General features: G+C 43.6%; 1 protein-coding gene across 11 annotated transcripts in view; it reads left to right on the top strand.

The window, feature by feature from the left end:
- Positions 1–21,911, top strand: part of PLCB4 (phospholipase C beta 4) — a 219,958-nt gene that overhangs the window by 118,859 nt on the left and 79,188 nt on the right. For 10 of the 11 annotated variants that reach the window (XM_077926467.1, XM_028722213.2, XM_077926463.1 and 7 more), the window contains 4 exons: positions 9,170–9,270; positions 15,102–15,182; positions 16,502–16,561; positions 18,381–18,524. In XM_077926467.1, the coding sequence (XP_077782593.1) occupies positions 9,187–9,270; positions 15,102–15,182; positions 16,502–16,561; positions 18,381–18,524 (369 nt within the window). In that variant the 5' untranslated portion in view covers positions 9,170–9,186. Of the gene's footprint in view, positions 1–9,169; positions 9,271–15,101; positions 15,183–16,501; positions 16,562–18,380; positions 18,525–21,911 lie in introns of those variants that run through there. The other variant, XM_077926468.1, reaches the window with a different exon arrangement.

Below are 21,911 nucleotides of genomic sequence, written 5' to 3'. Positions count from 1 at the left end.
TGAATACTTGGCATGAATCAGGGATGCCGAAACGCCATAGGATTTGTGTGCATGAATCAGTTCTCACTGAGGTGTGAGCAAGAATAACAATTCGTTTCTTCATAAATTTATTTATTTGGTTTTTCAGATTTAAAATTTTACAGTCGCGTATCGAACATACAACATAAAAACAAGATTCCAAGGAATCTCCTGGACTCCCCTCCTCCCCTTTGTGGATCCTATTGTTAATCATTTCCTACTGCATCTTTTATGAGAATCCAAATCTTTTACATCTCTAAGGGATCTCTAAGGGCTAAGGGAGCTGGGCATGTTTAGCCTGGAGAAGAGGGGGTTAAGGGGTGATATGATAGCCATGTTCAAATATATAAAAGGATGTCACATAGAGGAGGGAGAAAGGTTGTTTTCTGCTGCTCCAGAGAAGCGGACACGGAGCAATGGATCCAAACTACAAGAAAGAAGATTCCACCTAAACATTAGGAAGAACTTCCTGACAGTAAGAGCTGTTCGACAGTGGAATTTGCTGCCAAGGAGTGTGGTGGAGTCTCCGTCTTTGGAGGTCTTTAAGCAGAGGCTTGACAACCATATGTCAGGAGTGCTCTGATGGTGTTTCCTGCTTGGCAGGGGGTTGGACTCGATGGCCCTTGTGGTCTCTTCCAACTCTATGATTCTATGATGCTATGATTCTATGATCTCCATTGTGTCCAAAATTCACCATTAAGCTGCAAGTGATATTCCAATCCAACTCACGATTTTAACTGTTTACAGTGGTTTTTAAGATAGGTTATAAATTTCCCCCATTCCTTATTCAAATTTTGGTTTTCCTGATTTCTGATTCTTCCAATCATTTTAGCCATTTCGGCATTATCCATCAATTTGATCTGCCATTCTACTCTGGTAGGGACTTTATCTTCTTTCCATCTCTGGGCCAATAACATCCGTGCAGCCGTGGTCACATACATGAATAGTCTTTTCTGCTCCCTTGGATTTTGGCAGCAATTTGTTTGCTAGGTTGTAGGAGCAACAACCTCCCTCTAACAATTATCGAATGTATGCACAGTAGAATAACTCATCAGATCACAGCTGGGGAACCCTTTTCAGCTCAAAGTCTGCATTCCCTTCTGTAATTTTTACCTTTCTACCTCTCTTATGCCTCTCTTGTTTTCCAACCAGACAAGCAAGATGTAGTATTGGAGGTCAAGAACACATTGAAGCCTGCTGCAAATATCCAAGGAGGGTGTGAATGAAGGCCCCAGAGGGGTATGGCCTGAGGAGACAGGGGTTTGGGTGGGGAGGGGGTGTGGTTGGCAGAAGAGTCCAAGGGCAATAATGAGAGGCATGGATTTGACCCATGATCCTGAGGTTCCCCACCCTTGATTCAGATTACCACTCAGGAATTAGAAGTTTGCTGAGGGAGGAAGAAAGCAATGTAGAGAAAATACGTCCTCAAGCAGATGTCCTATTTTGAGTTGCTAAATTTTCTGGAAAGGTTGAAGCCCTGGGGGAAAAAGAAAATTTTGGGAAAAGTGTAAAAAGAAATAAATACAATACTTGGTGTATGTTTTTTAAGTACTCTACATATCGGAAGTCACTTTGTTACTTTAGGAACATAAAATTCATTAAGTGTGTCTTGGTTTTCCATAGAATTATCATGTCAGGTGGGACATGGGTGGCGCTGTGGGTAAAAGCCTCAGCGCCTAGGGCTTGCCGATCAAAAGGTCGGCGGTTTGAATCCCCGCGGCGGGGTGCGCTCCCGTCGTTCTGTCCCAGCGCCTGCCAACCTAGCAGTTCGAAAGCACCCCCGGGTGCAAGTAGATAAATAGGGACCGCTTACTAGCGGGAAGGTAAACGACGTTCCGTGTGGTGTGCTGGCTCGCCAGATGCAGCTTGTCACGCTGGCCACATGACCCGGAAGTGTCTGCGGACAGCGCTGGCTCCCGGCCTATAGAGTGAGATGAGCGCACAACCCTAGAGTCTGTCAAGACTGGCCCGTACGGGCAGGGGTACCTTTACCTTTACTATCATGTCAGGTATATTACGGTTTATTCAGACAATAATTAAATTAAGTTTTTAAAGTTTTTTGTTACAAAAAACTAGAAGGAACCTAGCAACTCTTTGGTTTGGTCAGTTAATGAGAAGCAGCTGAAAGACAATAAACAGAAACCATCAACATTATAGTGAAACTAATTATTATTTATTGTGAAAATCAGTTTGTCTTCTCCAGTCTTCCACAGTGTCGAGCACTATTAAAAAGGCTGAGAAGAAGAAGGGGAGGCAGAACAAAACTCAGTCACTCTTTTCCTATGCTATCACCATCCGTTTCTGTTTCTTCATATTTGCCATCCTATCTATTGTGGACTTCTAAAAGCTAAAGGGTTATCCGATTGAAACAGGTTTCTACCTTTTTATTTGTCTGTTCATTGCTTGATTTGGTATGAGTTTTTCCAAACATAGACCAGTTCCTTTCCCATTTTGCGGAAGCTGGGCAAGAGAGAGGCTGAGCTGTGCAGAGGCCTTCCTACCTAGGCAACAAAACTTACCAAGTCAAGGTAGTGGTGATATAGGATTGTTTGCTTAATACAGGATTATCATGCCTCCTATTTAAATCATCATATCTTTGCACATGCTCTTTATAGAGGCAGTTCTGTTGTGGGCTGTGTGTGCCCTTAGAGGCGTCATGCATCAGGCTGAATTTGAGTGACGGGTGAACTTGGTGGGGTTAGCTATTTTTAGCTTGGAGTGAACCTTTTCCTATCTAAGGCTATCACAATTATAATTGCATTTGAGCTTCCCTGTAAGCAAAATAAGCAGCTGCTGGAGAATTAAAATTCTTCTTAAGATGGTTGGAGATTATGATGCTCTGTGTTTGATTAAGATGCTCCTAACTTGCAGAGAAACTTGTTCCACATCCTTCTGTATTTTATGCCATTACGGAGGAACATCCTGTTATTTCTCTGATTTCACTTTTTATTCTAGGGGTGTGTGCACTAATTTTTGAGTATATGAGATTTTTCTTTTAAATTCTTTACGTAACGTTCACATTGGCACTTTTATTTATTCATTTTGTTTTGTTTCCCACTGCAACCAAGGACTGCACGGCATACAATTTGTATTCCTCGCACTTCAGTCTGCCGTGGGATCTCAACACATTTATAAAGATGTCAGGAGCGCATTTTCACTGTGGAAAAAGTGTGATATTGAACAGCATTGCCTCGCTTGCTATTTCTTGAGCAAAGGGAGAGAGGAAGGAGAATGGTAGCCAAGGGCAAACACTTTCCCAACAAACAAGGTGCAGACTTTCTGACAAATAAATTTAGGCATGGCTACTCTGTTGGACAGTTCCAAGTGTGAGCGAGACAGAAAACACAGATTGGTTTTGTGCATCTTGAAGACTAGTCTGAAATGATTTTTCTTGGAAATTTGTTATCTCTGTTGTAGTTGCCCAGTTCCACAGTAGACAAATGAGCACAGTTTGGGGGGGGGGGTGTTGTTCTTTTGTTTTTACTTCTTTCAAGTGACTCAGGTGGGCCTGAAGGCTTCTCCATCCTTGTATGCTCACAACAACCTTCTGAGAAATTTGCAAGCTTAGCAACAATCTCCCCCTACTCTCTACAGTAAAGGATGTGGGGTGCTCCCATTGGGAAAATTGGTAGCCTTTTGCCTATCACTTAGGGGCGCAAGTGGCACTGTGGGTTAAACCACAGAGCCTAGGACTTGCCGATCAGAAGGTCGGCGGTTCGAATCCCCGTGACGGGGTTCGCTCCTGTTGCTCGGTCCCTGCTCCTGCCAACCTAGCAGTTCGAAAGCACGTCAAAGTGCAAGTAGATAAATAGGTACCGCTCTGGCGGGAAGGTAAACGGTGTTTCCGTGTGCTGCTCTGGTTCGCCAGAAGTGGCTTAGTCATGCTGGCCACATGACCCGGAAGCTGTACGCCAGCTCCCTTGGCCAATAAAGTGAGATGAGCGCCGCAACCCCAGAGACAGCCATGACTGGACCTAATGGTCAGGGGTCCCTTTCCCTTTCCCTATCACTTATTGCAATCTCTCTCTCTCTCTCTCTCTCTCTCTCTCTCTCTCTCTCTCTCTGTGGAGGGTCTTTCTGGAGATCATGGTTGGAGAACGTAGAGTTCACCTCCATGCTTGCTGTGGGCCCAGTAAACAATGCCCTCCATGCTTAAACAAAATAAACAGAAACCCCTGGCATGATTGACAGAGCCACATTTAGCATCACTTGTAGTTCGACTATTGGTGAACCACTTCCCTTGCTTTCTTTATCTGGGTTAGGATTATTGCATGTTAGTTTTCCCCACCTCCACCCCATAGCATTCTTTGTCCCCATTTTATCATATTTTTTGAATGCCCCCCCTTAATTACCTGCAACAGGTAGATTTTAACAGTGGCCTTTGCTGCCACAGCAAAATGCAGTGGCTGGCCACCAGGCTGATGCCCAGAGTACCACTGTTGTTGTTTAGTCGTTTAGTCGTGTCCGACTCTTCGTGACCCTATGGACCAGAGCACGCCAGGCACTCCTGTGTTCCACGGCCTCCTGCAGTTTGGTCAAACTCATGCTAGTACCTTTGAGAACACTGTCCAACCATATCGTCCTCTGTCGTCCCCTTCTCCTTGTGCCCTCAATCTTTCCCAACATCAGGGTCTTTTCCAGGGAGTCTTCTCTTCTCATGAGGTGGCCAAAGTACTGGAGCCTCAGCTTCACGATCTGTCCTTCCAGTGAGCACTCAGGGCTGATTTCCTTAAGAATGGAGAGGTTTGATCTTCTTGCAGTCCATGGGGCGCTCAAGAGTCTCCTCCAGCACCATAATTCAAAAGCATCAATTCTTTGACGATCAGCCTTCTTTATGGTCCAGCTCTCACTTCCATTCATAACTACTGGGAAAACCATAACTTTAACTATACGGACCTTTGTTGGCAAGGTGATTTCTCTGCTTTTTAATATGCTGTCTAGGTTTGTCATTGCTTTTCTCCCAAGAAGGAGGCGATTTTAATTTCGTGACTGCTGTCACCTACCTACCTTCCTTCCTTCCTCTCTCTCTCTCTCTCTCTCTCTCTCTCTCTCTCTGGAATTTCTCCCCTTGCTTTTCTTTTGCAAGCTTTCTGTTCACCTGCAGATAAGTAGTTCATTTCATCATTTCACTGTGGCCAGCTGTCCCTAAGCTAATATTCTGGAGGAAAATAAAAAGATGTTCATTCAATGTCTAGGAAAGGGCCATAGCACATAGAAAACAACTTGTGTTTTGATATTTCCCTCCAGCAGCAAGCACACACACATGCTTGTGAGTGACCCACATCCAACAAATTTAGCACACAGACATCATTTTCTGGCTGGGCTCAGGTTGACCAAGAGCAAACACCCTGGATGGATTGGAGGACTGGGGACCAGAAATACTGAAATATTGATATATCTGGATACAGGTTTATGAATGCATAGAGGTACCTAATGCTAGCTGGACCATTGGTCCAATTATCTAAGCCAGGCGTCAGCAACCTGTTTCAGCCATGGGCCGGTCCACCGTCCCTCAGACCATGTGGTGGGCCAGACTATATTTTGAAAAATAAATAAATGAACGAATTCCTATGCCCCACAAATAACCCAGAGATGCGTTTTAAATAAAAGTACACATTCTACTCATGTAAAAACAGGCTGATTCCCGGACCATCTGCGGACTGGAATGAGAAGGCAATTGGGCCGCATCTGGCCCCCGGGCTTTAGGTTGCCTACCCCTGATCTAATCTGTCTGACAGTGGCTCCCCAAGGTCACAGTTCATACAGGTGTTCCCCAGCACTATCACATGCAGTCCTTTAGCTAGAAAACCTCGGGCATGGGTCACCAAGTTGGCGCCTGTGAATGCTTTCTCTGGTGCCCTTGGGCAAGTGCCCCAGACTCTGAGCTTTCATTTAAGAATAGAAAAATATTTGTCCAGTGACAAACTGGAACGTGTCCAGAGGAGGGCAACCAAAATGGTCAAAGGCCTGGAAACGATGCCTTATGAGGAACGGCTAAGGGAGCTGGGCATGTTTAGCCTGGAGAAGAGGAGGTTAAGGGGTGATATGATAGCCATGTTCAAATATATAAAAGGATGTCACATAGAGGAGGGAGAAAGGTTGTTTTCTGCTGCTCCAGAGAAGCGGACACGGAGCAATGGATCCAAACTACAAGAAAGAAGATTCCGCCTAAACATTAGGAAGAACTTCCTGACAGTAAGAGCTGTTTGACAGTGGAATTTGCTGCCAAGGAGTGTGGTGGAGTCTCCGTCTTTGGAGGTCTTTAAGCAGAGGCTTGGCAACCATATGTCAGGAGTGCTCTGATGGTGTTTCCTGCTTGGCAGGGGGTTGGACTCGATGGCCCTTGTGGTCTATTCCAACTCTATGATTCTATGATTCTATTCTATGAAATAGGTAAGTAGCCCCCCAAGAAAGAATACTATGGAGCAAAATGTGCAGGTGCCTTCTAAGCAATTTCTGTGAAATGTGTGTGGCCACCTTGTGTATTTTTCCTGGCACCGAGGAAGATTCCCTTTTGCTATTAGATAGCAACAGTGTGTGTGTGTGTGTTTGTGTGTGTGTGTGTGTGTGTGTGCGTGAAATCAATATTGTGTGAACTCCATGACATGGCAGGAGATTGTTGGGGGTGGCTGTCTCTCTATAATTTTGTGTTTCTGCTTTCTCCACCCACCCAGTAAGCTGTGTCTAGCACCTTAGCTCTCACTCAAAATCTGAAATGTGTCTACTGATCCATAAAGGTTGGCAACCCCTTTTGTGTGTACATTGTGCTCTCCGCAACTGCCCCCTCTCTCATTTAAAACTAATAAAGAAAAGAAAAAAAATCAAGGCTATGATGAATCATGACTGTAAACTGAGTTCTGGGACAAGGGTTTAAGACTATAATGAAACCTCCTTCAGAAGGATTCACAAGTACTTCTGTGCATTTGAACGTTTATAATCCTCTCATATTTTGGCCAGTTGTCGTAAAAGTATGCAATAGAAGTGCATATGCATATTAGTTTCTTTAGAAAATACAATAAACTGCTGCACTGCTAGAACAAGCTGATATTAAATCAGGTGTGATTTTAATAAAGTTTGACTTTGTCCAATACTTAATCATGCTAGGAATTGCTACCAATACGCACTTAAAAGGAATTGAAGAAATATGATTCTGGGCTTTTTTTTAAAAAAAGTAATAACTGAAGAACTGGGTCTAGATAATGCCTCAGGCAGAGATCAGATCATCCCCAAGGAATTTTGAGGAGGAGGTAGATTGGGGGTGGGTGAAAAAAAAGGAGGGTTCAATAATAATCTGTCTCTTTTTTAATTGTACATGTTTGTTCATGTATCTGCTTTCAATACTAATTGCTTGACATTAAAGCTTAGAGATGGTGCTCTCACATTTTTAATCATTTCCTTTGCCCTTCTCTAAAGGTCTGAGATATTTTTTATTAGTAGGCAGAGTCATGTGTCTGCACTGGCTGCCTTGTCTCCAAGGAAAAACAAAAACTCCTTTGCTAACTTTTAATCTAAATCATAACTTTGTGAAGTTGACGAGTTTGCTTAAGCTGATAAGCCATGTCTTTATTAAATCCCATCATTCCATATGTATGTATGTATGGGTGGGTGGGTCTTCTTCAAGTTAAAATTCCAATCTCATTGTCTTCCCAACCTTCTCTTAAACCAGAAAAGGGTGTGTTTAAATTCTGTGGAGAGAGCCATGTGTGTGTGTGTGTGTGTGTGTGTGTGTGTGTGTGTGTTTCAGTCTTTCTAATACAATTTGCTCAAAACAGTTTGTGAGAGGCTGTTGTGAAATTTTGAACCTCTTATTAGTCCATTCATGTGAAAATTCTGTGCTCTAGTAGCCTTTCTCATGAAGATTTCAAAGCCAAGCTGATTTGTGTTTTCTCCCTTCATTACAGTGTTTGTATAATGAGATCACAAGTTCAGTAAATTATGTATAACCCCTCTGGCTTCTTGTGCTATCCGTATTCTCTGGCTTCTAGCCATGTGCTTTACTTAGAAAATACTCTTTGTTATCCTTCTTTTTGAAAAGGAGGACCAGGACTAAATAGTACTTAGTGTTATATTGAGTCTTTTCATTTGGGTTAAGGCGTATTTATAAACTCCCAATCCAAGTGGGAGTGTTTTCTGCCAGAGAACATAGAATCATTGAGCTGAAAAAGACCCAAAAGTCATTTAGTCCCAACTCCCTGCAGTGCAGGAATCTTTTTGCCCAACGTGGGAATCGAACCCACGTCCCTGAGATTAAGAGTCTCATGCTCTGCCTTGGTGATGTTAGAGTTAATTGTATCACTTCTCCTGTCCATTAATAAAATGTGGCCTTGGTGAGTTTTAGATATTTCTCACAGGTTGGTTACTAAAGGCAATGGGTTGTGTTCAACCAAATTTTACTCATTGGAATCAGCGGCCATGGGAAGAATTCAGGGCTACGCCATGTTGAATGTTCTGTCAGCAGAAGCATTTTGGCTTGCCGGGTAGAACAATTCTCCCCCACCCACCCCAGAAATGTATATACCACTTGACTGTAACTCTGAGCAATTAAAAGAAATACTAACATTTTACCAATGCAGAGAAAAACAAGCCATTAAAAATATTTTAAAAGCAATACCTCAAGGACCACTTCTCACATGAACCGGCCCCGGCCCTGCAATCATCATCTGAGGACCTTCTTTGTGTGCCTCCTCTTTGATAGGTCTGAGGGGGGTGACAACACGAGAAAGAGTCTTTTCTGTGGTGGCTCCCTGTTTGTGGAATGCTTTCCCCAGGGAGGCTTGCCTGGAGCCTTCATTCCATATCTTTAGACACCAGCGAAAACATTTCTCTTCAAGAAGGCATTAGCATCCTATGGCCCTGTGGAAAGGGTGTTACTGCTTTTTTGTTTTGTTTTTATTATGTATTTTGTGTTTTCATTTTTTTCATTTTTACATTGTGAACTGCCCTGTGACCTTCAGATGATATACAAATTCAGTATAATAAAAATTCAAATCGACAATAAACTAAACAGATTTTTTTAAAAAACCAAAAACAACCACAACTATTCTCTGGTCAGAAGCCAAACTGTGCGTCCTTACCAGGCGAGAGAACATGTTCATCCTAGTCTTTGCAGTTTTACATTCCACTTGCCTCACTTTTGCTTGTTTTGTTTCAGGGTGGCAGTTCTATATAATGGCAAAGCCATATGAATTTAACTGGCAGAAGCCAGTTCCATCCTTTCTACAAGATGGAGCCGTGTTTGACAGATATGAAGAGGTAAGGCGACTTCCTTAATATTGCCCCAGAGCAAAACATTGAAACCTGCAGTTTGAAGGCAAGCAAGGAGTCTTTGCCTCTAGAAAAGGGAGGGCCAACTACTCAGACCACGGGGGGCATAATAATAATAATAATAATAATAATAATAATAATAATAATAATAACAACAATAATAATTTGTTATTTATACCCCACCCATCTGGCTGGGTTTCCCCAGCCACTCTGGGCGGCTCCCAACAGAATATTAAAAACACAATTAAACATCAAACATTAAAAACTTCCCTAAACAGGGCTGCTTTCAGATGTCTTCTAAAAGTCATTTAGTTGTTTATTTCCTTGACATCTGATGGGAGGGCGGGTGCCACCACCAAGAAGGCTTTCTGCCTGGTTCCCTGTAACCTCACTTCTCGCAGGGAGGGAAAAGCCAGAAGGCCCTCAGAGCTGGACCTCAGTGTCTGGGCTGAATGATGGGGGTGGAGACACTCCTTCAGGTATACTGGGCCGAGACTGCAAGAAGACTTTGACATGAAACTCATGGGCCACACTCTGCCATGTCATGTTCTGCCTTCTCTAAGCTGACTAAGTGAGGCACAAGGGTCTGACAGGGTTCTAGAGCCCTTACATCTTCTTCCCAAAGCTCTGCAGCTCCCATTAGCACCAGCCAACATGTCCAACGGTTTGGGACTGATGGGAGCAATAAAGTCAAACGACATCCGGCTGCCACAGTTGTACGCAGTGAATGCAAATCATCAGCACACGCAGGAGAGTCAGGGAACAGTGTGCATACCTTGTTAGAAATAGTAGTAATAAAGAATGTTTTTCTGTGTTTACTTATTCACGTGTTTGCAAAACCACAGTGAACAGCATGGGTGAATACACTCTTCCAGATCATTACTAGAGCTTTGAATTTGACTCGATACATGCACATGTTAAGAGTGGAAAGAACAAGGGATGCTTCAAAAATTCCCCTTCTTTGAATCTGGGCCTTGTTTTTGCAGTGCTGAATAACCAGGTCCCAATCACAGACTAGAACTGAATTATTCGCAGTGCGATCCTATACACATCAGTGCAGATATTTGGGTAAATGTGAATAGAATTGCAACCTCTGTTTGCCAAAAATAAAATTAAAAAAAAAAACATCTCTGGGCATTTGTTGACATTGCAAAGGTGACTGTACACAATTAGCTCTTATCACAACATATATATTTTTTAGGACCCACCTTGTTTTAAACTATTTTTAACATTGCATTTTAATTACTGTATCCTGCCTTGGGACCTTGGGGCAGAGGGTGCGTAATTAGCAACAAAACCCTTCCATTGCTACTATTTGTGTTAATTTTTTGCTTACTTGCAGGTAAGCCATGCTCTCCACCGTATTAAATGATTTACATTGACTAATAATAATAATAATAATTTCTTATTTATACCCCACCCATCTGGCTGGGTTTCCCCAGCCACTCTGGGTGGCTTCCAACAAAACACCAAAATACAATAACCTATTAAACATTAAAAGCTTCCCTAAACAGGGCTGCCTTCAGATGTCTTCTAAAAGTTTGGTAGTTATTTTTCTCTTTGACATCTGGTGGGAGGGTGTTCCACAGGGCAGGTGCCACCACCGAGAAGGCCCTCTGCCTGGTTCCCTGTAACTTAGCTTCTCGCAGCCAGGGAACCGCCAGAAGGCCCTCAGTGTCCGGGCAGAACTATGGAGGTGGAGATGCTTCTTCATGTATACTGGACCAAGGCTGTTTAGGGCTTTAAAGGTCAGCACCAACACTTTGAATTGTGCTCGGAAACGTACTGGGAGCCAGTGTAAGTCTTTCAAGACTGGTGTTATATGGTCTCGGCGGCCACTCCCAGTCACCAGTCTTGCTGCCGCATTCTGGATTAGTTGTACAGTGGTGCCCCGCAAGATGAACGCCTCGCAAAACGGAAAACCCGCTAGATGAAAGGGTTTTCCGTTTTGGAGGCACTTCGCAAAACGAATTTCCCTATGGGCTTCCTTCGCAAGACGAAAGCCCATAGGGAAATCTCCGGGACAGCAGGGAAGCGCAGCGGAGAGACCTCCTCCCGCCGCCAGCCTTCGTTTCTCCGCTATCCCGGACGGCTTTTAAAGGCAGGCGGGGGGGAGCAAAGACTTTCGCCCCCCCGCCGGCCTTCAGAAGAGGTCCAGGACCTCTTCTGAAGGCCGGCGGGGGGCAAAAGTCTTTGCTCCCCCCTGCCTGCCTTCCCGGGGGCTTTTAAATCGCCCCGGGACAGCGGAGAAGTCCTCCGCTGTCCCGGGGCAATTTTAAAATGCTGGCGGGTGGCAGCGAAGCCTCCGCTGCCGCCCGCCAGCATTTTAAGATCGCCCCGGACAGCGGAGAAGTCCTCCGCTGTCCCGGGGTTTTTTAAAATGCTGGCGGGCGGCAGTGGAGGCTTCGCTGCTGCCCGCCAGCATTTTAAGATCGCCCCGGGACAGCGGAGAAGTCTCCGCTGTCCCGGGGTTTTTTAAAATGCTGGGGGTGGGAAGAAAAGCCCTTGTCCCCCCCCCAGCCTTCAGAAGAGGTCAGGGGACAGACTGTCCCCGGACCTGGTCTGAAGGCGGTTTCCATAGGAACGCATTGATTGATTTTCAATGCATTCCTATGGGAAACCGTGCTTCGCAAGACGAAAAACTCGCAAGAAGAAAAAACTTGCGGAACGAATTAATTTCGTCTTGCGAGGCACCACTGTAGTTTCCGGGTCACCTTCAAAGGTAGCCCCACATAGAGCACATTGCAGTAGTCCAAGCGAGAGATAACTGGAGCATGCACCACTCTGGCGAGACAGCCTGTGGTTGGGGTGAGGGTTTTTTTGGAAAATGGAAATCACAACAGTTTAATTCTGTTACCAACTTTGTAGATCGCCCACTGAGAAATGAATATTGGGGGGGGGGGGGAGATGACACACATTGCCAGACAGTAGTGTAATGGATGCCAGAAAAGGATACCAGCCCAGTTACATCTCAGTTCAGACCAGCAGACGTCTATAGCTGGCTATTCAGTTCCAGCAAGACACACTTATTGCAAGCTCATTCAATATAATTTCCATATCTGTAAACTCTTTAAAAGAGGATAGCTCCAAGGAATGTGGGAGGGAAGATACCATGTTTGCAAAAGAGAACATTTCTAGCCTGTTTCCTTTTTATTTGATCATGCGATCTACAGTCTTTTTGAGGAATGGATTTGTTTAACTAGATTTGCGGGGCTCGAATGATGCCTTAGCAAACTTCACGTAAACAGAACCTCCGGCTAATCTATCAAGCACTATAGATTAGCTTGAAGCTCTGTTTAGCGAGACGATAATAAAACAAAAAATAAGTCCCACCAAATCCCTTTAGTATTATTTTGCTTCATTCCATAATCTCTTGAAATGAAGAAAAGATATTTTTAAATATTAAAGCCTGCCAAGACAGCCAGAGATCTTATCTCCCACATTCATGGTGGCAGCAAATAAACGACCGAGGAACAGTATGGCTTACTCAAGTTTCTTCTTTGCAAAGTGACTCTTCGCCACTCAGTTTATGCACACACCCACCAAGCAAATACCGTCCCCTAAACTTAAAAGTTCAGCTGCTTTTAGAAATGCACCGATGCTTTTCACTTCGGCATGGCACCAGTGAACAGAGGCAGTGCTGGATTTACGTATAAGCTAAACAAGCTATAGCTTAGGGCCCCACTCTCTTGGGGCCCCCAAAAAAATCCAAAGGGAAAAAATGCTTGGATAAAATACATATTTTGTTATGTGCAAATGGCTTTAAAAACTATTAGGTCCATCAATTACCATATAGCATATATTCAACACAAAAAAGCGACAATTTGTTGTTAACAAAGGACAGCTGGACATATGAAGGGCCCCATTACCTTCAGTAGCTTAGGGCCTCATCAAACCTAAATCCGGCCCTGAGCAGAGGTACAGTGGTACCTCTGGTTACAAACTAAATTCGTTCCGGAGGTCCGTTCTTAACCTGAAACCGTTCTTAACCTGAAGTACCACTTTAGCTAATGGGGCCTCCCGCTGCCGCCACGCCACCGTTGCGCGATTTCTGTTCTCATCTTGAGGTAAAGTTCACAACCCGAGGTACTACTGCTGGATTAGCGGAGTCTGTAACCCGAAGTGATTGTAACCCAAGGTACCACTGTATCACCATATAGTGTGCAGGACACCGAAATGGCTCAAAATGACTTGCATACAGGATAAAAATAGCAATGACAAGAAAAAAATACAGTGGTACCTCGGGTTACATACGCTTCAGGTTACAGACTCCGCTAACCCAGAAATTGTACCTCGGGTTAAGAACTTTGGTCCAGGATGAGAACAGAAATCGTGCTCTGGTGGTGCGGCTACAGCAGGAGGCCCCATTAGCTAAAGTGGTGCTTCAGGTTAAGAACAGTTTCAGGTTAAGAACGGACCTCTGGAACGAATTAAGTACTTAACCCGAGGTACCACTGGAAAACCATATTTAAAAACAGAGATAAAACAAGTTCTTAAGTGCTTGCACATCATACAGTAATACCTCCGCGAACGTCCGCCTTGTCTAGTGTCCATTCCAGTGAATATCTGCAGCAAACCTGGAAGGACCGGAACGGGTTAATTCCAGGTTTGCCGCTTGCGCATGTGCAGAAGCGCTAAATCGTGCTTCGCGTATGCACAGAAGCGCAAACTGTTCCCTGCACATGCGCAGACGCGGAACCTTTCGGTTAGCGGCCAGGGCTCCGGAACGGATCCCGACCGCAAACGAGGTATGACTATACTTAAAAGGAAGAGCTTAAAAGAGGCTACAGACATAACTAATGACACCTGTTTTGCTCCTCTGGAGAGAGCCTTCCACAAGTGGGGAGCCACCACTGAAAAGGCCCATTCTCACGCTGCCTCTCTAAGCATCTCCTTCAGAAAGTGCAGCTGGAGAAGGGCCTCAGAAAATGAATGCAGTATTCGGCCCTCTTCAAGTGGGGAAAGGCAGTTGCTGATGTACCAGGGCCCTGAGGTGAATAAGGTTTTAAAGATCAAAACCGGCACTTTGAATTGAGCCTGGAAACTTATCAATAGCCAGTAAAGCCATGCTAAGATTGCTGTCAACGTGATCAGACCCATCTTGCCCCAGCCAGCAGTTTGGCTGCTGAATTCTACAGTTTCCAAGCTATCTTCAAAGGCAGCCCCATGCTTAATGTATTGCAGAAACCTCGCTTAGAGGTTACCAGAGCGCAGGGAACAAAAGCTTGGTTATTCCTGTCCCAATGGGGTTTTTTTTAGCTGGGTCACCAACCGAACCAGAGAGGCCTGTAAGACACTACGCAGGTTATTTGGATGAGGCCCTGCCCTAGGTGGAATCTACACACATATAAAAACACTGTGGAAATTCTTTTTTTAAAAAACACGTTTTGAAAAAATATTTTGAATTTTGCATAGCGCAAAATTCTAGTGTCACATTTGTATATTGCACTTCACAACACATTTAAAATGTTTTATTTGCAGTTGTATAGCTGATTACATAGTCACTTGAGTTGCCCCAAGCCTAAGAAGTCTGGGTAAGATGTTGCAGTTGTCATTTGGAGAATGATTGTCCACTGATGCCTCTGTTGCAACATCTGTAAGAAGAGGGGACATTAGCCCTGAATCAATGCTGTGTGAACTGAGTCCTAGTTGTAGGGTTTGTCTTTTGGGGTCTCTGTATATTTAACATAGTGGTTTGTGGGGGCATTATGAGTTTTAAAATATTTTGTTTCAGAACCAAACAGAAATGGAGGTTGCTACTTTGTAGACCTGTTATTTAACTTGAAGCACTGAATATTTTTCTTTTTGCCTTTCGACAGGAATCTTTTGTCTTTGAACCAAACTGTCTCTTTAAAGTGGATGAATTTGGCTTCTTTATCACATGGAAAAGTGAAGGAAAGGTACCGTTTGCCATGACTTCCACATCATGACTTTCTCTCTGGAGTACTTACCGCTCCGCTCTTTGAAATGTGGGATGTGTGTTTGTGATATAGCAAACTGCTGCCTGTTCCATCATGAAACACAACTCCTAAATACCTTGGGCAGCAAATCCCCAAAGCATCTGTTAGGGAGTAAAGCTCCATGGACCACAGTGGAACTTACTTCTGAGTAAACATGCGTAGGATCTCACAGTTCATTTGTTGAGGGGAAATCCACAAGTGGAAGCATATTTTATGTACCTCCACCCCACTCCACCCCCTTTATTTTAGTTAACTGGGGAGAGGAACAATATTTTGGGCACCTCTTCTCTCCCAGCAACCATTTGTTTACTGTAAGGAGGAGAGATTTGCTGAGCAGAACTGTGTTCGCAGAGTTACAAAATGGGATGTACCGTATTCTTTGCTCTATAGGGCGCACTGGACCACAAGACGCACCTAGTTTTAGAGGGGGAGAACAAGAAAAAAAGTTCTCTCCCTCTCTGCATAGCGCTTCTTCTGCGAAGTGGCAGGAGAGACAGAGCCCCTTCCATTTCTCCTCCCGCTTGCGCTGCGTAGAGAGGGAAAGCTGCGCAGCGCCTCTCCAGCAAAGCGAAGCCAGGAGAGCAAGAGGGGTGCGCACCGATCCCTCTTGCTCTCCTGGCTTCAGCAAAAGCAACACAAAGCCTCCGGAGGTTTCGTGTTGCTTTCGCTGAAGCCATGGAGCCTGCATTTGCTCCATAAGATGCACACACGTTTCCCCTTAATTTTTGGAGGGGGGAAAGTGCGTGTTATAGAGAGAAAAATACGGTAAATGCAGAGAGTTGTATTACTATAGTGCTAATGGCCTTGGGGATATGTAATCCTGGTCCTTTCTCTGCTAGTCTCTCTACGCCCACTTCTGAGCTGGCAGCTGTTAATGGAAGCATAGCAACAGCCCAACTTTGTTCCTGTCTTGTGACCTTCTCTCAGGATACATCCCACCTTTTCTGCGTATTTGATGTGAAGACACAAAATGGAGGAGAAAGGACTTGGGTCTGTTGTGTAGTTGCTAAATATGTGTAGCTTTGTAGCCAAAATTATATTATATCACCATCATCAACATCATCACATCACTCACATTGAAGTGGTGAAATCACCTTGATCTGTATGCTTGAACTGAAATGAACAGAATACACACTGCTTTGTGTTAACTGCAATTGCGAATTCTACTCCAGCTTTGCTTTCTGCTACAGTACCTATTTTAATGTGGTCTTTATTATAACCAAACCCTTGAGATTTTCCTGTTTCCTTTGTCGTTCCAGGAAGGGCAAGTTTTGGAATGCTCTCTGATCAATAGTATTCGCTTTGGAGCCGTGCCAAAGGTATTTCTGTAATTCTCTTTAATGGTATTGTCTTAAACAATAAGTGTTGACTTGAGTTGTGGAGTTTACTTTGTAAGGTTGCTATCAACAAAACCTCAGAAAACCCAGCTTCCTCGATGGCCCCTTTAGTCTTCAAAGCAACAACTTCAGTTTTCTTCCAAAGCTTCAGCATATGGCATAAATGCCTGAAAATTCAGGCCATAGTTAAGTGTTTTTAAGTTCCGTCAAATTTCATTTTTTAAGCATGTTCTTAAGTTTCACCATTTCAATTAGCAGGGTTGAAAAATGCCGTCTTTGTGGGTGAAGCTTGCCCAAAGTTTTCTTCCAATTAAATTTTAGACACAACTTCAAACAGAGAGCCATCAAACACTTATAAAAATGTATGGCCATTATTAAGATAAGGGTTTAATGTATTCATTCATTGGCATTCCGATCTCCAAGAAGATGTTGCCATGCAAATGAGCTTTCCTGATTTTAAGCGATAAACTGGAAATCTCTTTACATCAGAGTAACATGATAGGGTCTGTGCAAGAACTCTCCAGTCTACATATTCCTTCAATTCTGGCTTGCATGCAGACTACAGGAGGATAATCTGTTTTTCAGATTTGTAGTTTTTTAAAAATTAATTCTTTTCCCCTAACCTTCCTGAGGTTGTTGAAGTGGCAGGAACAGGGCCGACCAGTTCTGCAGCTGGTTGCAAAACAATCTTCTGAAGACATAGATTGGTAAACAAAAGAGTCAGCCATATGTCACACTGCCCCCAGTGCCATTTATGAAAGGTGTGACCTGCAACAGTGATCATAGCTTAGAGAGTTGACCTATGACTGGACCAAGTTTTATGAAAATGCAAACCATCATGCTGTGGAAAGAAAAATCGGAAGTGCAATTGAGTAAAAGAACAGTTGCTGGAAATTGATTCTTTTTTCCAGAACTATGATAGTGCTATCCTGCCTTTAAAGAGCTTCTGCATAAATAACCTAGAATCATGGTGTGTCAGCTCCTAAAGGTTGAATTTTAACAAGCTGCCACCAGCTTTGTGGCATATAAAGTTTCCGCCTTCCGGAACAAGGCCTTTGTGACATCATCTCGCTTGGACTACTGCAATGTGCTCTATGTGGGGCTACCTTTGAAGGTGGCCCGGAAACTTCAACTAATCCAGAATGCGGCAGCTAGACTGGTGATTGGAAGCGGGCGCCGAGACCATATAACACTGGTCCTGAAAGACCTACACTGGCTCCCAGTACGTTTCCAAGCACAATTCAAAGTGTTGGTGCTAAACGGCCTCAGTCCAGTATACCTGAATGGAGTGTCTCCACCTTCTGGCTGTTCCCTCGCTGCGAGAAGCCAAGTTACAGGGAACCAGACAGAGGGCCTTCTGGGTAGTGGCGCCCGCCCTGTGGAACGCCATCTCACCAGATGTCAAAGAGAAAAACAACTACCAAACTTTTAGAAGACATCGGAAGGCAGCCCTGTTTAGGGAAGCTTTTAATGTTTAATAGATTATTGTATTTTAGTGTTCTGTTGGTAGCCACCCAGAGTGGCTGGGGAAACCTAGCCAGATGGGCGGGGTATAAATAATACATTATTATTATTATTATTATTATTATTATTATTATTATTATTATTTGTATTACAAATACTCAGCTGTGCTGTGAATGCTTTCAAACTGTGGACTTGAAGCATTGATTAAAAAAAAAAAGATTTAGCAAAGGTGAATAAGAAATGTTTACATGTTAAATATTTGAGGTGGGGGAAGCGAACAAAATTCCTTTCTGTTTTAGTTCTGGACGTCTAACAAGGCATTCATTGTCTCTAACAGGATCCAAAAATATTAGCTGCTCTTGAGGCTGTTGGCAAGACAGAAAACGAACTTGAAGGGAAAATAGTTTGTGTCTGTAGCGGCACAGATCTGGTGAACATCAGCTTCACGTATATGGTAGCAGAAAGCACCGAAGATGCTAAGGTATTGTATATTTAAGCTCACTGCATTGCTATTCTATATAAAATCCCATGTGTTCTGCTGAAGGATAACAAGTTCTCATTTGGACACAGATCTGTGGAAATTGAAATGGGGTTGCGCATGTTGCAAAAATTGAGCTAATGTTTCCATTGAACCTAATGCAGTGCTTTCCCAAATGTTTGGGTGTTCCCCCCACATGGGAAAATGTTAGAATGGCAATTTAGGAAGTGTGTCCATGTGTGATAAAAAGTTTGCATTGCAGTGAAAGATGTAATCTGCAACTCTTCAAAGTAAGACTGCTGGGAGACTTTTGTTAAATATCACTTAAACCTTGGCTTTCATTTGAAGAAGAATGGAAAAGAATACAATTATAATCTTGGTTTTGTTTTCAAAAGGGCATGATGATGTATTTATCCTTTGCGAACTGTCGAGCCTGAGGGCAAAAATAAAATATTTGATGCTTGATGAAATGAAAACAAAAATGTATTTCAGCACTATGGACATGTTGAGATGCCATATACTGAGTTAAATCATTGGTTAAATTTAGCCTGGCAGAGACTTTCCAAGAATTTAAAGGTTCCCCAACAGCAAACCAGAGATGCCAAGAATCAATGCTGGAACCTTCTGCATTTCAAACATGTGCACATAACACCAATTTGCTTTCTGCTACAAGTGTTATCTTGTATTCTGTTTTCTTTTTAAGATTATGCTATATAGTCATGCTTCTTGCAGCGAAGTTTGCAGTAAAAGCCTCCCAATTCAGGAAAGCCCACTGTGATATAATTCGTCTGTGTACATATTATAAGGATTTTATCATATCTGTTTTTAATATGTTTTTGAGATTGTTTCCTTTCCCCCTTTCTTCTTTATATGCTTTTTGGTTATAATTCTGCTATGCGAATTTGCAATTTTGAAAAACTTCTTTATCATCTCTGCGATGATAATGGTCATGTTTATAACGAATAGTCCCCCCCCCCCCATCTGGATTCCAGTGAAATTACTTTTGGTTTACCATAGCAAAGCAGAATGGCTTGCTTCCCTTTTTGTGGATAGGGTATTTAAGAGGCTTTTTCAGTAAATGGTTTCCCTCCAAAGATCGACGGTGTAGAGCTGACCCCATTTGTTCGATTCCTAGAAGCTCCAATGCACATAACATTTCAAAGCAATTACAATATGACTGGGCATCTTTTGTGATGGACAGTTCCCAGGAATACCAAAGATCCCAGTTACACAGTTTGGAGTACCGTAGTCTGTTCTCCAAGCTCACTAATAGACAAGGTTTCATTACATTCTAGAAAAACTGCTTCACCAGCACAGTCCGCTACGAGTGAAAGAGAGAGGCTCTCTTTCAACATTTTTTTGCAGGAGATAAATATCTCTAAGGCAACCCCCTGCCATAATAGCTTTAGAGCAGCTATGTATTGGTATAAAAAGGTAAAGGGACCCCTGACCATTAGGTCCAGTCGTGGCCGACTCTGGGGTTGTGACGCTCATCTCGCTTTATTGGCCAAGGGAGCCGGCATACAGCTTTCGGGTCATGTGGCCAGCATGACTAAGACACTTCTGGCGAAGCAGAGCAGCGCACGGAAACGCCGTTTACCTTCCTGCCAGAGCGGTACTTATTTATCTACTTGCACTTTGACGTGCTTTTGAACTGCTAGGTTGGCAGGAGCTGGGACCGAGCAACAGGAGCTCACCCCATCGCGGGGATTCGAACCGCTGACCTTCTGATCGGCAAGTCCTAGGCTCTGTGGTTTAACCCACAGTGCCACCCGCATCACATGTATCAGTATATTCCATGCTTATTGTGTGGCAAGACCCCCAAGCCAATCCCCCATTAGAATAAAGAAATTCACACAGACATGGATATTTTATTAAGGTTTTGGGCAAAATCTTGGCCACAACTTTATTGAGTACAGGAATGAGAGCGGTATTGGCTTAGGCATTGGCAAGACTGTATCTGACTCCTGCCCACTTTGCTGGAAGTCTGTAAGGGTAAACCACACAAAGGGAAATTGCTTCGGGGGAACCCACCTGCATCTCCCCTGGTGTTCCCAGAGGCCTGGCTTGGCCCTAGCCCCTCAAGCGGATTTCGGACAGGATCCAGGCCCCAGATTCCTTTAACAGAATACCCTTGAAATAGAGGGGCAGGCAATGGCTGACCTCCCCTCCCCTATTCAACAATAAGCCAATGCCTAACTGCCAAACCTTACAAAGTTGTGACAATTGCTAAGAGGTAGGCAAAAACCAAGTGGCTTGTGCCAATTTGCCAAATGGAAAAAATTCCTACCTGATCCCCGACTCAAGATGGGCAACCAACCAAAATCCAAAGCAAGGCCAATGGACACTTAAATTAAAGGGAGGGCAGGCGAGTGTTTGGCAGCCCAAAGCAGGAGCCTGACACACGTTGCGCTGCCGCTTTTATACTTTCTGCCACTATCACCCTTCAAAATGATCGGGCAATAGCCTTGGGTGATTGTGGTGCCACCCCGGCGTAAGGGTGATAGCTTCACCCACACCAGGGTGGGACTGAGCCTGGCCACAACCAGGGCCATCTATTAAGATGATCCCATTTGCTAAAAGCACAGGGAAAGCTACTGGGGCCATATTTAGTGGGACAAAACAAAAACGCCCCGAAACCTAGATCCTCATCCCGCCTTTGAAATCTCGGTAATGTCCCGGATGTATGGCAGCCCTATTTTGATGTGATAGCTGGTTCATCCCATTAAATAGCCACATGAGAAGTCCCCGCACAATTTTATATACACTCAGTGAATAGCAGTGGGCTGACTTCCAGCTCAGTTTTAATTTTGTTATGAACATTATGTGTGGATATCAGTTTATATCGAGGAAAGATAACATTCTCGAGAAGATGCTACTTTAGGGAACAGAGCCTAAGTGCAAATAGGCTACCAGGGAAAACACAATCTTAACTTAGCGGCCAAGAACATTTAATAGCATCTTAAACTCAAGCATATTTGCAAAACTGCTATTCACATTTAATGGCCAATACTTCTACAGTACTCATTGCTATGAATATACTATTACCACGGTTTGATAATGTGCTTTATGTACCACAAGTGCTGTTGGTTGCAATTTGGGAACTACATTAATCATATTGATTTAAAACCACGATTCTACTATCAAATGCTGCCAGAGTTTTAAAAAGACCTACAAAGCCACAGAGATAAATGGGGGAAGCTTTGCATATTCCCACCATATTAATGGGAACTCTCCCTGGATGTATGGCTGCTTGGACCAAGTCCATTGTGCATCTAAAAGACATAGTATGATGATGATTGATTGATGGACTGCCTTTTATATTAGTCTTCATGCAATTTACAAACACACTAAAAACAGCTAAAAATAGTTCTAAACAGTGGAAAAACC

Source organism: Podarcis muralis, chromosome 3, assembly GCF_964188315.1.
Source record: "Podarcis muralis chromosome 3, rPodMur119.hap1.1, whole genome shotgun sequence".
Taxonomy (NCBI): Eukaryota; Metazoa; Chordata; class Lepidosauria; order Squamata; family Lacertidae; genus Podarcis; species Podarcis muralis.
This window is presented reverse-complemented; position numbering and strand designations above follow the sequence as displayed.